Here is a 16,096-nt window from a genome sequence, read left to right as displayed (position 1 = left end):
TGCTGTGCCAGCAGGGTTCCACGAGTGCAATAGGACTTCAGTTTCCTTTCCTCCCCTGATGAATTCCCAAAATCAATTCGGGGGGGGGGTCCCCCAATATAATTTTAAGTGTGTACAGGGGGCTAGTGGGGACAGGAGAGGAAGTTCCATTGCACACAGAAGTCCTTTTTGGAGCTGCAGCATTGTATAGGTCCCTCCATCATTAAATTTCCAGATGCACCCTCTTGAGACCTGCTTCCTGCTGCCTTGGGCATTTGATTTGTGCTTGTGCACACAAACTTGTTTATGTATTTATTTATTTAATGGTGGCCTTTTCAAACACTTTCCTTACAAGGAGCTCACAAAAACAAATTAATAACAAAAGCAGCATGCTTACAACATGCAACAACAAACAACAGACCATGATAAATATGAAAACATTAAAGCAGCAAAAGAAATAACAGCTATTCCTTTCACACTGCAAGAAACCTGCAGAACAAAATCTGCTTCTCTTTGCTTCCTCACCTTTTCCACTGCAGGCTTCTGGTGAGCAAGAAGCTTGTAAATGTTCCAGTTGTTTTCAAAACTCCTGGTGAAACAAACCCACAATTATATTGGTAATCTTTTATTTTAAGAAACCACCAAAGCCAAGTCTAAGAGACAGAAAGAAAGTCTCTTCTCTTTCTTACCATGGACTCTAGAATGCTCCTAAGATGCACAATACCTTGAAACATAAAACTCTTTTTTGATGGATATAACTTCTCAAATTTAATTTAGCTTTTGCCTGAAAGTGCTGACCTATGGAAACTTCCACCTATTTCAATTAAGGTAAGTGAATTTTCTACCCATGCATCTTAAAGCATCCTCAGAACTTTTAACTTATATTTGTTTAAACAAAAAATACACACAAGAATATTTGCACTCCCAAAAACAGTCTTAAATTGCTATTCCTGTGTCTCCTTGCCAGGAAGATCACTTAAAGCAGGCTTCCTAATTCTCAGGGGAATTTAGCTATTGCTGGACTCCTTAAGCTGTTGTTGTTTTCCAAGTACCATTAGGTCCAGCAAGCATGGTCAGTGGTCAGGGATGATTGAAGCAAAAGTCCAGCAACATCTGGAAGGTCACAGGTTCCTCATCCTTGCTCAATCTGGTGTCCTCCAGATGTTTTGGACAGCACTAAGTGGGGAAGGCTGCCTCCCCACTGTGTACAGAATAAATTATTGCCTTGTTTTGCTGCAACTGGTTATCCGTCATTTCCTCAATATGTTATGCTTCTGTTTTCAAAATAGGCTGATAGTTTATCTAAGCCTTGAGTCTGTTATAGTGGTCACTGTGACACTGTCTTATAGGTGACAAGAAAAAGTGTTAGTCTGCAGTTCCTTCCTTAAGTATTAAGGTAAGGTAAAGGGGCCCCTGACCATCAGGTCCAGTCGTGTCCGATTCTGGGGTTGCGGCGCTCATCTCGCTCTATAGGCCGAGGGAGCCGGCGTTTGTCTGCAGACAGCTTCCGGGTCATGTGGCCAGCATGACAAAGCTGCTTCTGGTGAACCAGAGCAGCGCACGGAAACGCCGTTTACCTTCTCGCCAGAGCGGTCCCTATTTATCTACTTGCACTTTGATGTGCTTTCGAACTGCTAGGTGGGCAGGAGCTGGGACCGAGCAATGGGAGCTCACCCCGTTGCAGGGATTCGAACCGCCGACCTTCTGATCAGCAAGCCCTAGACTCTGTGGTTTAACCCACAGCGCCACCTGGGTCCCACCTAAGGCCTTACTTAAAAGAGTGACACGACTAGAATACTGGTCAAATAATCCCCTGTATCTCTGATGTCTAGACTTTCAGTGGCATTGCTTACGTAGCCAAAATGGCGCCATCCATGCATGAGGATAAAAACCAAGGTATGCAGAAGTACAAAAAACCTTGAAAAATGGGAACCCTAAGGAAGGACCCCAAAAACAGCCCAATGTGTGCTGTATCCATGGAAAGCTGACAGACTCTGAGGAAAAAGAACAGCGGAAAAAGGGAATGGTGGAATGGAGTGGCTAGAACCCTAAACAGAACCAATTCTTACAACAATGTTTTGCATAATTCTGCCCCCCCCCTCCCATTTTAGTTCCTGTAGCACTATACAGTTATGGAGAGACCCTGCCATTGAATGTGTGACCAGAACATATATACAGTAGTATGTATGTATGTTGTATGTCCACCCAAGTAGTAGTAGAACAGGGTTAAAATAGGAAGAAAACCAACTGCTCACAATCCAAAACATGTGTGAGATTTATTTGATTCTCGTGAACTAATGATCCATGAAGAAACAAAGTTAGTCCATATATAGGACACTTAACATGCCCATGTTGCTATTAATGTAAAGGAGATGGGCCAAGTGGGTTGCAGTAGAAAGGAGAATGAAGGAAAAGTAACCATCAGCTCTGATCATTTGGCTCACTACAAATAGGACTGGCCATCAGAGGTTGAAAAAAAGAACACAGCTCCACTAACATCTAGAGACTTCCTCAGACTGTGAATCACGGCTATGGGATGGGGAGTCAGGGTTTCTCTATGGGCAGGAAAAAAGAGGTAAAGAACTTCTGTAATATTAGAGGAGTTTTAAATGCTATTTTTGTACCTGACTTCACATTTCCTATGAAAAAAAAACACCTTGGAAATGTTAAGAAAGGAGAATTGAACAAATGAGTAACAAGTTCTTGTCTTTGCTACTAAATACCAAAGGTCTACAGCAAGACTTGCCTTCAAAACTGTTGTTATTTTAAATGTTAATATAAACAAACATATGAGTGGGAATTCAATTTCCACCCAGATCCCAGAAACCTCACTCACCTCCCTCTGAGCTGAATTGCTTCATCAAATCTTTTGTCATCCATTGCCTTCTGGACATCTTTGGTCTATAAAGATATTGTGGAGGTGGGGGGGGTTAGAGAATCATAGTGAGGCTCTGGTAGAAATCTAATAAAACTAAGGGTACAGTGAGATTAATTCATCTTCTGCCAATTCCTTTTCAGGGCATTCACAGACATGCTCATTGGAGGGCCATTTCAGGCACAGAGAAAAAAGCAGCATAAAGAAGGGAGACTGGAAGGACCAAAGGATTGCAAGAACCCCTGGGGGAGATGCACTGCCTTTCTACCCTCTTCTCCAGAAAGGCTGGGGCCATAGCTGCCAAGTTATCCCTTTTTTACAGGGATTTCCCCTTATGCTGAATAGGCTTCCTCGCGAGAAAAGTGAAAACTTGGCAGCTATGGCTGGGGCGGGGCAAACCAAGAAAAAGAACTCTCCCAGGCAGAGTTCACTGGCACAGCCTGTTCCATCCTGTATGCCAGACTCCAAATGTGTATGGCACTGAAAAGGAATGGTTCAGGGGCTCTGGAAAAATCCAAAACCATACACCCACAACCCCCATGTTGATGGGTTGCAACAAGTTATACATGCATATTGCATAGTTGATTTGGGAAGGTTTTTTTATAAAAAAAATCTATTTTATTTTGTCAAAACCCAGAACAAAATGGTTATTCTGGTTAATTATGTTTTTAAACAGTGCTTCATCCCAAAGGATCCCAAGGCGGTAAACAAATATTCCAATAATATACAACACATAGTAATATTAAACTATAAAGCAGTAAGTATTTGGGGCGGGGGAGTAATATATACAATTCTGCTGCTAGGGTTGCCAGACTCAATAGAGGACAGGGCTTCTGTGCTTTTAATTGCCCTGCTCTCTTTTGAGTTTGGAAACCTTAAAGAGAAACCAGCAAACCCTTTGCTTGGAAATTAAACAAAGGGTCTGCTGGTTTCTCTTTAAGGTTTCCAGACTCAAAAGAGAGCAGGGCAATTAAAAGCACAGAAGTCCTGTCCTCTATTGAGTCTGGCAACCCTATCTGCTGCAGACAGACCAACCCTTAAGCTCACATATCCCTAAAAACCTAGAAAGGAAAAAAAAACCAAAACACCATTTCCCCAATGTGTTGAAAAGCTGAGAATATGAGAACAGCTATATCTCCATTGAGAGGGAATTCCACAACTAGAGTGTAGTATGACAGAAAAGGCCCCGCATCACCACAGACCAGGCCTCAGCCATCAATGGGACCATAATAAACCTTCCTTGCAGAGCTTAAGACTCAGGCCTCATGGAAAAATATGGGGACAAAAGACAACTGGACAGCTATATATAAGGGTGCAGTTGCATGGGGAGAGGCTGGTACCTATGCTAATCAAGGCTGCATTCAGGCATGTTTTTTTCTGTTAATTTGATTATAATGCTAGATTTCTTATGTTTCTTTTACGTTTTAGTGTGTTATGGAACTGTGGCTTTTCAATTAGCATACCATCATGCCATCCTAAATTTTAATGGTGGGAAAGAACGCGTAAGCTGGGATGCCACCTTAGATTTTGTCATGTGCAATTACGACTCAAAACTCCTGCAATTTTCCATGTGAACAGGGTTGCAAATGGACTATTTTGGTAGAAACAATTAAAACGGAAATCAGTGCTAAACTTCCACTAGAATTCCAGAGGTGGTTTTTATGTTGTGTAAAAGATCACATAAAACAGGGGAATGAGCAGGTAAGGAAATGTAACACACACACACACACACAAAAACCCAACTAAAGTGCTGTCAGAATGCAAGATTAGTCATACCGTACCTCCTACCCACTGGGAATCTAGCAAAACCTCATGCCATGTTTTCAGATTTCATTCTACGTAGGCTATGAAAGCAAATATTTTTTGGTATTCCGTCTCAGATGCCATATTCCCTCTACATATGCACAATTTCCCCACCCCCAGAGAACCTTCCAAATATCTGCTTGTTTGCTGATTACAGTATCATCATCATGTGTGAACTGTGAAGTTCCCTGTCAACCCACTCACATATATAAAAATGGAGGCCTTTGCCCCGTGCCACCAATGCTGTGCTTCTCTACACTGCATATATTTGGCTTCTACGATCATGCGAAATACTCACCACTTGCACACATTCCATTAGGGGGAGGCGCACTGACTGGTTCCCGGAGAGACTCACCACACAGGCAGGAGTGTCTGGTGTTGCTTCCAGCAATGCCATCACAGCTTCCATCCCCATTTTGCTGCTCTGGAGGACACACAATGTATTTCCAGAGACAGTCAGGTATGTATACCTTGCATATTTAGGTGCACACTGTGTATCTTTGTGATTCTGCAGCACAACATGCTTTGGAAGGTTGGAGCCTTGTCTCACCAAGCACTGGGAATCATACTTCACCCCTTCAAAAATGTGTATGTGTTTCAATGTAAAAACCACTGCGATAGAGAGATGGGGTGATTGTGACGCAAGGGTTTTCACATCAGCGGCAGCACACAGCCTGTATAATATGCATCTCCTAAAGCTACAAAGAAGCAAGACTGCAAAGAAGTGCCAATGGGGAAAGGCTTGCCTTGGAGACATATAAAGAAACAAAGACTCCCAGCAGCAGGAATATGAACTGAGATGATGGGAAGAGCCAGTATTCAAAGTTTCCTCTGACAGAAAACACTCTTCCCAGGAGTTCACACATTAGGAGCAGCACAGAATGGCTTTGGCCCACAGCTGCTCCCTCTTACCCAACAAAGTTCTGCAGTGCTATCTGACATGTTCTCATAACAGCTGTTTTTCCAAACTACTGTATTCTCTCTCTTCTTAATGCACATTGCTAACAAATCATGTCAACCGATCTTGTTTAACAGGCCTAGAGAGCCCCCTCTTCAGAGGAAACTGAATACGTGCAACTAATTGGGTTGTTTGCTTTACTGAGAAACAGAAACCTGTCTTTTTCTGTTAGTTCCCATTCTTGGTAGTGGCAGATAGGAGCTGCCTTTACTTTGGGGACTGTGCTTCCTCTGGGTCATAGGGTCAGCTTGTAAAGATGCCAAGGAGAGCACTGCCAGGCTGCAACAAAAGCTGAAAAATAACTCCTCCTATCCTGTAGCACTGGATAGACCAGCAGTTTGCAAAATTCAGCTCTCCAAACACCAGGTTGACCAACTGCACAATTATTACTGTAAAAACACATCTAATGGACCATTTCCGAAAAAGAAAACACGAAGAAGACAGGACAGAAGGTCATCTCCAGGTCTTAGAACGCTCTAGCTTACAAATGCATAAAAATATTTACCCACTCCTTTCTTGCGGCACAGGAATTCCTGGTGCAATTTTCCTACCCTGTTTTAGAGTGTGTGTTTTTTGTGGGGGTGGGAAAAGACTGCCTTGTTTCAATACCATTAAGAGTGCAGGAAATCCTTTGAAGCAGTGGGAAAAGTTAAGACAAAAAGAAAACCATGACCTAATGAAAAGCCTCTCCTTCCAAGTCCAGTCCTAAACAAAGAGGAGGGCAAAAAAGGGAATAGAAAAAAGAAGTATCTAAGTATTCTGAGCTCTGAATGGAGCTCTGCTGAGAATCTTGCTTCTGACCACTCAAGACCAGCCAGGGGGAATTCCTAGCCCTTGGATTCTTTACAAGTTAACTACTGCTTGCAACAAGATGTGACACTATCTTGAAAGTGAAGACTGCCCCACCCCTGCATTAATTAAGAATATTGAGATCCTGGAAAATTTCAAAGGTTAACAAAGGTTTCTATTGATGTTAAATAGAAATGGATCAGACATTCTATGCAATGGAATGAGGAACGCAAGGCTGTCTCTATTATGCACAGCAGGGTCTATTGTTCAGACAGGACTAAGTCATACTCAGCGATCTAGAAGCACTAGTGTAACAGAAAGTCCATGAAGCCTCTGGATTTTACACCAGAGCCTGCAAAACCAGGACAATTCTTCTGTTTGTTTCCGAGTGGCCAGGCCAAGAATAAACAAAGCAAACACCATGCAGGGTGCAGGAAATGCCTTCTTGCCATCCAGTCTACTGCATTTGCCTATCGTGAATTCTGCATGCCAGTTTTGAAAGAGGACTTGCAGTACAACATACCAGCAGTGTTTCCTTTTAGTTATGGCTTACTTATCTCCACCTATATACAGTGGGGCATAATGCTTGACCAGTGTGGGCAACTGATCTATAAATGGCAGCAGAATATATGCACTCAGTCTGTGAGCTTCCTGCTTTTTCAGGCTCTTCAGCTCTGACTTGCTTTTCTACTGTTAACACAATGGCACTTTACCAAAAGAGTGGAAAGCCATTCCTTAGACATACCCTGAACGTCCCAGACATCTAGCAAAAGAAAAGGAGTAACACTTACCAGGACACGGTCAAATGCTGAGGGGGTCCCGCCACGCTGCACGTGGCCAAGCACAGTCACACGAGTGTCAAAACCCAGGCGCTTGACAACCAGCTGATCAGAAAGTGGGGAGAGGGAGAAAGAAAATTAATTTAATCCTGTTGTCCCACAGAAGAGGGGTGGCCACAGTAAAAGCCCTGCTCCAAGTTACCATAGGGCAGGCTTCTGAGATCTCTGGTCCTTGGAGGAGAGACTCTCTTGTGGACAGCAGGGATTCATTGGGTGTGTAAGAGGTAAGGCAGTCTCTCAAGTAACTTGGTCCTGAGCTATATAGGGACTTGTATGTTAGTACTAACACCTTGAACGTGGCCCGGTGGCCAATTGGCAGCCAGTACAAATCCTGCAAGCAAATTGTTTGCCCCACAAGCAACCTAGCCGCAGTTTTCTGCATCAGCAACATCCTCCAGATCCACTCCAAGTATAGCAACACATAGAGTGCATTGCAGTGATCTGTGAGGTTGCCAATGCAACGTTTACATCTGCATTGAAGCTGCAAATGCCCACTTTAAAATTCTCTGGACTGATTCCAAACCCAAAGAAAGCTGGGAAGCACAAGTGAAAAATGTACAGCTGTCAAGGTCACAGGAGATTTTTATACTCAATATAGTTCCAAAATATGGAAAAGCCTGTTTTCTAATAACCTTGTGCTGAAAAATATTTTCACTGCTGTGGCTCTACAACATTAATCAGTTACTTACATCCTTCACGTAGTTAGAAGTAATTGGTTTTCCATTTCTGTCTATGGCACCTTCAGCGATGATGATAATATTCAGCCGGGATCCTCTGCTTCGTGCCTATCCAAATAAAAATACGGAAGCCAATGACTGATCCATCAGGGAAAGGCAAGAGGCTACGTTAATGGAGACTCTCTCATAATCCTAACATTAACACCTTAGGCTTGACAGTCAAGCCTTTCCCCATCAGCAACTTTGCAGTTCAGGGATGGGGAAGTAATGGTTCTCCAGGTGTTGCTGCTCTACAGCTCCCATCACTTTTGACCACTGGTGATGCTGGCTGGAGCTAACAGGAGTTGGGGGTGTCCAACAATATCTGGAGGGACAAATGTTCCCTGCTCCTGTTGTAGTTCCTGCATGCTGAGAAAGGATGACTAAAGGCAGCTAGGTGGTTCGGTACCTAATACTAAGATATTAAGAATGGTCTGCTGGATCAGGTCAGTGGCTCTTCTAGTCTAGCATCCTGCTCCCACAGTGGCTAATCAGATGCCCATGGGAAACCTGGAAGCAGGGCCTGACCACAGCAGTGCTCTCCCCTCTTGCAGTTTCCAGCAACTGGTATTCAGGAGCATATTGCCTCCAGGAGTGGAGGGAGAATGCAGCCAGGGGGGCTAGCTTCTGATAGCTTCATCCTCCAGGAATTTGTCAAATCCTTTTTTAAAGCATCCATGTTAGTGGCCATCACTGCCTCTTGCAGGAGTGAATTCCACGTGCTTTGCGAAGAAGCATTTCTGTCCCAGATCTTCCAACATTCAGCTTCATTGAATGTCCTCAAATTCTAGTATTAGAGGAAGAAAAACTTATCTCGATTCACCTTCTCTGAACTGCCAATCCTCAACACTTTCTCTCACAAGATCCTGCCCCTTTCCCCCCCAGCTCCATGCCTCTGTCGGCCAGCTTTTCCTACCCAGTGTCACCTGCACTTATCTGCAGTACAGCATAACACACAAAGGAAGGTCTTCCACAAAGAACAACACAACAGCAGCACAGAGAGCTCTGGAATGCTGCTGTGAGCTGGTGCATTAACAGATCTGATTCTGCAAGCTCTCTAGAAAAATATATATGGGCCCATTAACTGAGATGCGACCACTAAAGGAGAGAATATAAATGAAATGCCCCACCATTTGTACTCATCAGAGAAAGAGCACACAATTTCATTTTTGTTGTGCAACAGATACCACCAACACCCACCTCACCAAGCCTCTCACACATGAAATCCTCCCAGTCATCCTCAGGAGGTGACTCAGGGATGAAAAGCCAGTCTGCACCAGAAGCCAAAGCTGAAACTAATGCAAGGTACCTGCAGAGGAAGAAGAGAGTCAGATTGTGAATGATGAACCTGGGAGTATCAATCATGGTGAAAGATTTGGGAGGTGTGTGTGTGGCAGGCATATACCCATGTTTAGATTTAATCCCCTAATTGGAAACCCAGGTCTCCCTCAACAAAACAAATAACAACAGAGCTCTCTCCTTACCCACAGTGCCTGCCCATCACCTCCAGCACAAATGTTCTCTGGTGACTGCAAAGCAAAATAAGAGAGTGAGGACTTGTCCAGATGGTCATTCAGTGCATGCTTCAGTTGCATCTTCTCACTAGTGCAGTATTTACACACACATTAGCTGGACAGGGGAAGAGACAGCATCAATGCTGGGAGCGTGAGCCCACAGATGTGCTTGAGAGCTTGCTGCTGGTTAGCTCATTTTTCATTTTATTTTCCTGCCAGTCTCCTAGGCCTTTGAAGGGGACTCTCCCAGGCCTTGTGCTGACTTTGGAAAGAATCAAAAAGTCTCCAGACGTGCTCAGCAAACCTCAAGGTGACAGGGATGAGCACCTGAAGTCGCATGCACATTGGAAGCGCTCAGAAGGATGTCAGAATTAAAGCTCCACATTCTCTCGCAGAGGGAGGAGCAACCAAAATCTGTAGAGCCTAGGTTAGGAAACGAGCCACACCAGAGAGGAGTGAGCGGGGAGGTGCTGTGGTGCTGCTTCTCCTCCACCTCTTTGAAATAGTGTAGGGTTGTGCATTTTAGCCCAGGATAGTCGCAGTGCACTGCTACTTGTGGAAGGAGCAGAAGGCTGCTGCGGCAATGGCTGCTTGCCTCTGAAGATCAAGGAAGGCAACCAGGTCTTGCTTCTGAACCATTTGGGCAAGCAGATATTGCTTACATGGTGCCTCCAGCACAGGAGCTCCAAAGTGAAACAGTGCTCATGTGACAAAGACTGCACATGTCGTGCAGGCGGGTAGGGATTCACATTTTCTTAGCAACATGTTGCTGAATGAGTGGGGAGAAATATAACACCTCAGCAACACAAGTGTCATCTTTGATGAAGACATCTGTGTACTTGGCAAATGAGTTCCTTTTTATAGTGCAAGGGAAAATGCCAAGGGTGGCATTCAACTAAGTTTTACTCAGAATATACTCAATGAAAATGACTAAGTTAGGTCCATTGATTTCAATGGCTCTAACTTAATTGTTCTGGGTGGTGCAATTATCTGGGAAGGCTCTAACAGGAGTTAGTCCCAGAGAAGCAGGTTCATCACACCTACACACCCCTTGGAAAAACGTGTCCACAGGGCAGGAACTAACTGCTGGTTGCATAGCTCTCAGTCTTGTCCAAGGCATGCTGCTGTCTTTTGTAAAGGAAGATAGGAAGCAAAAGACCTGAGAAATCATTTGCTGACCTCTGGGCAGTAGTGGTGATTGCATCAATGACCTCCATGATACGGTGCAGGGCAGAGTCAGTGCCAATGGTCATATCTGTACCACAGAAATCGTTGTCAATGGAGCCCACCAGGCCCACAATGTTTAAATGACAGTATTTCTGAGACACCTCCTCAGTGATCTTCCCTGAGAAAGAAAGAGAGAGAGCAAGTATTAGCAAATGGATATGAATGAGAGACGGTCTGTCTAGGGAAAGGACTATGGAAATGACAATTACATATGAAGAGAACATATCCTACAGTAGAAAACAGGATGGAGTTAGCCCAACTGGAAATGGTTAATTTGAGTGAAGTTATATTTCTTTCCTATTAACTTGAGACTGTAAATGAGATTATACCCTTAATGTCTTTTCAACTTGATTTGCAATCGCATCTTGATAATCTGAAAACCATAATTTGGCACTGATACTAGCTTGATTGCAGAATCATGTTTTTAACTAGGAAAAAACAAGAATTTTAAGAAGGAGCAGGACAGCAAATTAAGCCCTACATATTAAGTTAGCATTAACTCCACTGAGAAAGAAAGCTTTCTAAACACAAGTACTGTATAACTAGTCTCATATACTAAATGTGTTACTATCGTGTAATTTTTAGAAAGATGAAAGAGCCAGACTTATTTGTTATTTGATTGTTTCTTTTCGAACATCTTGGCTATGAATACACAATATCACGTAACTGAATCACTGGCAAATTTTGTTTTCTAAACTATAAAGATTGCTAAGCAACTTTTTGCAGAATTAAGGAGTGCTCATCTTTAACTTTGCTCTATTTTGTTCTTTTGTAAAAAATCATGAACAATGTAGTGCTCATAGACTCTCTTGTATATTTGAGTTTCTTTTCCTCTCCATTGTATGAAATCAATATTTGTTTTTGGAAATTGAAGGTCTGCAAACTAGCAATAAACTTGAACAGTCCTCAATGGTCAGGCTCCTGTGTGGTTATTTCTGTGCTACTGAAGGTCCCTTCTGCTCACTGCATGCATGTATTGTGGAATGAAAGGGTAAGTGGGTGTGTAATTGAATGTAAAACATAGTCACAGTAAATTTCAAGGCCCTTAATAGCGATAAATATTCACAGAAGGTTGAAGTTGTAAGGACAATGCTGCCAGGGAGGGAGTTTGGGGAAATTAAATGGGGGGAAAGCATGTATATGAAACTGCTTCAGAACAAGTTTTTAAGGACCCATTTTTCTTCCTCATACCCAGTGTAGAGTTCTTGTACAGGTAACCTGAATTGTATGGTTCTTTTATTTACATTATTTGCATGGAAGCTGTGGAAGTGGAAATAAATAAATGGACAGTGGAGGAAATCCATTCTCTATTTATTTATCCCTACTCCCATAAAAGCTGAAATTGCAGGCTTACCCAGCTTTGGGAAGGCTCTGACAGCATCCCAGGCAGCCTGTGCGGTCCATGCACAGGATACAGTAAGTTGTAAGGGAATCAAGCAGGACATTTTACTTAAAACACACACACACAGTTTTTGGTTTTATTTTTGAACTGACACTCAACATTTTGAAAATATTGAGCAGGGGTCAGCAATTTTTTGAGCAGGGGTCCAGTCCATTGTCCCTCATACCTTGTGGGGGGGTCGGACTATATATTTTGGGGGGGATGATGCAAGAGCACCATGAGCCCCGGTGGCTGCTTACCTGTGTCTTGCAAGTGGCATGGGCTGGCGGCAGCGGAGGGATGATGAGTGGTGCACAAAAGGGCTCTGGAGAGGGGCTGATTAAAATGGCAGCCACTCGAGCGTTGCTGCTGCTGGCACCAACAAAGCCCAGCCCCCTTCCTCCTCTAGGCAGGGCAGGGAGAAGCCAGGAGGAGGGAGGGAGGAGGCACCGCCGCCGCTGCCGTGTGAGGGAGAGGGAAACAACGCGCGCACTGGCAATCCACGTGGCGATTCTCGGACTGTCCACGGGCCGGATCCAGAAGGCAATTGGGCCTGATCTGGCCCACGGGCCTTAGTTTGCTGACCCATGATATTGAGCAATGCATGCTCTTTCCTAAGTGGACTGGGAGTGGGTGGGGTTAAACCAAACCTCTTTTTTTGGCAGGGGGTACCTCTGCAAATCTAGCATGCTGATCCATCTCTCTTGTTTCTCGAAGGCTCACTTTTGGCTCGAATTCTATTGGCCATGTGGGCTTATTGTTATGGGGATTTCTAACTTCCAAGACTGCTATTGGGATTTCTCCGATATAGGTATCGGGTTGACACACTGGAGTAGTGCTGTGAAGGGGACTAAGGTTCACACATACCTTCTTTGACCAGTTCCTCCAAAAGACCACCCCACTCCGAGCGGAATATATTTGCCCCAGTCAGGCTTCCGTCCCCACCAATGACACACAAGTTGGTGATGCCATGCTGCACCAGGTTGTAGGCAGCCTGGAGGCGGCCCTCCCGGGTTGTGAAAGCTTTGCAGCGGGCACTGCCAATGACGGTGCCACCCTACAAACAAAGAAACCAAGTGAGAGAGGAAGCTCAGAAGACAAATCAGAAGTTAGCAGACAGATCCACGGATAAGCACACAGGTCATCAACATCTTGAAGGGCTGAGAGTTCCAACAGGAATAAAGCATGGGGACTTCCTACAGCTGGGTTGGGGATCCCCTCCAGATGTTGGATTACAAGTCCAACCACTCCCAGCTGGAATGGCCAATGAGAACTGTGGTCCACCAAACCCCAGAGGCCTACAAGTTTCCCAACCCTGTTCTAAACAGAGATACTGTTAAAAAGATGGTTTCTTTGAGGTTCCAGATTCAAGCAGAATTGATTGCAATATCCTCTAAATACAGAAGGCATATGCCACATTGGCCCAAGAAGAGTGCCTGATTCTTATTTCTAACCTGATGTACCAGGGGAACTCCAGTACTAGTGGGTATGAAGATAAACGCAATAACCCCAAGGCATGGGATTACCTGGATACACCATTATGTATACTGAAATGCGAAGAAGGGATATGGAAATGCCTCTTTCTCTATCCAGTCATGATGCCAGAACTGTGATCTTCAATGGACTTGGTGTTTCAGTCTTTAAAAATCATGTACTTTTGCAGTTCTTATAAATCATTTATTGATAAACAGCAGCCCCAACTATTGTCAGTGTAATATGCACCACTGAACAGCTGACTTCACTATCAGGCAACTCTCCTTTTGAAAGGGTCTTGGACAACACAGCTAGAGGAGCACAGGCCTGGCCCAATCTGTGTGCTGCAGCCCAACCAAGTGTGACAAATCTGCTCTGCTCCCCACCACAATACAGGGGCATCTCTTATTTCACTCAAAATCACTCCTGCCCCTTGATCAGTGTTCAACACATACATTGTTCGAGGTGCATTTTGTGACATGGAATTTTATTAGCGTGAGCGGTTTCTGTGCTATGGGTGCAGTAATGCGCCTAAGATTTCAGATTAAAACTGCAGAGTGGAAGAAAAGGAGCGCCTTTTTCTGCCTCCCCACTTCCAGCTACTCTCTGAAGACTGGAGAAGAGACCCTCTTAAGAATATTAGGGGGGTGGGCAGGGGAAGGACTAGACCATGTGAAAAAATGAACATAATATTTTTAGCTGCAGTTCATTCATTTTCAGCTTTGTATTCTTGTTTTAAAAAAGAGCAGCTAGACATTCCGTTGTTGCGCCCATAACCTAGGTTTAAGGTGCCATTTAGCTCCTAGCTTTCATATCTCAGTTTCTAACACTGCCTTTGATGCTCTTCACAAAGAACTGCTGCTCAGTCGGATCTCCTGCTGGGATCCTCACAATGTTGATGAACGCTGCTGTGACGGGAGAAATGATCTTCCTGAACGCCCTCCCCACTCTTGCACAGCACGAGAGCTACAGGAATAGCACCACAAACCTACATTCGTTGAGCTAAAACTCCAAACTATGACCAACAAGCGTCACTTTAGAGCAAGAAAACAAGAGGGGGTAGAGAAACACAGCAATGAGGGATGCAAGTGTTACTGGAATAAATACAAAGAGCAATGTGCTGTGAAGGTCTGTAGAGGGAGAACATGCTGTTAGCACAGTTAAGATTCCTGCCCGGAGGCTTGCCGTACCCTGCTAGAGGTGCGCCAGCACCACCGAAACTGACACAGCTGCCACCCTTGTCCTCATCTTTCGGAAGATAAGTCTACATGGGCAGGTAAAACAAAGTGCTGCAGAAAGCATGCTGGCCTTGCTTAAGCCCATCAGAAACAGCAGGCTGCACTGACAGCATCAGAAAGACATGGAGGGTGAGGGACAAGAAGGGGAAATCCTGCAGAGGCATGCAAGACCAGAATGTTACCTGAGGGAAAGGAGGCACACCAGTCAAATTGGGAAAGGCTCTAAGAAGGGGGAAAACAACAACACAAACACTATTAGGAGGGGGCTGAGCAGGTCCCAGTTCAGAGAGCTCCTGACAATCAGGATCACCTAGGAAGCAATTCCAGCTCAGTGGCGTGAGAAGTGCAGCACTCCCACCCTACCCGCAGGCAGTGGATGTTATACCCAGATGAATGGAGCTGTGTTGGATTAGACCCAGCCTACAGCAGAGTTTCTGAGACATCTGGAATTATCAGGCAATAACTTGGGCTGTTATGATGAGCCAGGTGGAAAGAAATAAAAACAGGAGTAGAGTCAAGAGCCAGAAATTGCAAATTACATTTAGTTATATTCTATGCACCTGAACAAAGCAAGGCCACTTCAGAGAGAGAGATATTTATTGGGAAAACACAATTCTCACATAGGTAGAGCTGCCATACGTCTGGATATAGCCGGGATTAGGCCCTCGTAAACAGTGGAAATTGTTCCAAGTGGAGTTTTTGGAGTATTTCCTTTAAAATAGCTTTTTAAAGTTTTGTGTCCAGATTTTCACTTTTAGAAATACCGGTATGATAACCTACATATATGTATACAACGCGGGAAGCTGTGGCCATTCCAGGGTTCCTTGAAATCTAGACATGTATCACACACATATTTTAAATATAAACATTTACTCTCATCAGGCATTTTAGGTAAAGAACTAAAAATTGACAAGGCTCTGATGATGATTTCTCTGTCAACACACACTTTTCGAGCCTGAGGAAGGAAAAAGGAAATTTAATAATAAATCATGTGACACAGATATTTTAAAACTGTGCCACCACAAATTAATTCCTATCACTTGTGACTGTGGTGGGCCAAAGAATGTATATGTCTAATCCACCCACAATAAATGGCTCTTTTTGTAGCACAAACCCAAAGCCACGATTTGACCTTCCCTGAAACCAAGCAGTGAAGAAATCATAAAGGTGAAAGGGCAAGTTAAGCATCCCAGGCAGACAGATGAAATTAAAGTCTCTCTGGAGGATGTCCATATGAAGTAACAATGACTGACAAGGAGATGTGATGTAATCTTTGGATTGGAGAATGCATCAGGTATGAAATA

At 44.0% G+C, this 16,096-nt stretch overlaps 1 protein-coding gene across 1 annotated transcript in view; it reads right to left on the bottom strand.

The window, feature by feature from the left end:
- The window catches only part of PFKL (phosphofructokinase, liver type), a 41,346-nt gene that overhangs the window by 13,836 nt on the left and 11,414 nt on the right, over positions 1 to 16,096 (bottom strand). Inside the window, exons 4-12 of the mRNA XM_060274597.1 lie at positions 12,949 to 13,138; positions 10,653 to 10,818; positions 9,444 to 9,488; positions 9,160 to 9,268; positions 7,933 to 8,028; positions 7,196 to 7,288; positions 4,956 to 5,081; positions 2,816 to 2,880; positions 505 to 568 (exon numbers count right to left, since the gene is read on the bottom strand). Coding sequence (XP_060130580.1) covers positions 505 to 568; positions 2,816 to 2,880; positions 4,956 to 5,081; positions 7,196 to 7,288; positions 7,933 to 8,028; positions 9,160 to 9,268; positions 9,444 to 9,488; positions 10,653 to 10,818; positions 12,949 to 13,138 — 954 coding nt within the window. The remainder of the gene's footprint in view (positions 1 to 504; positions 569 to 2,815; positions 2,881 to 4,955; positions 5,082 to 7,195; positions 7,289 to 7,932; positions 8,029 to 9,159; positions 9,269 to 9,443; positions 9,489 to 10,652; positions 10,819 to 12,948; positions 13,139 to 16,096) is intronic.

This window comes from Zootoca vivipara, chromosome 5 (genome assembly GCF_963506605.1).
Source record: "Zootoca vivipara chromosome 5, rZooViv1.1, whole genome shotgun sequence".
In the NCBI taxonomy this organism is placed as follows: Eukaryota; Metazoa; Chordata; class Lepidosauria; order Squamata; family Lacertidae; genus Zootoca; species Zootoca vivipara.
Note: the sequence above shows the minus strand (reverse complement) of the source record. Positions and strands in the feature narration are given on the sequence as shown.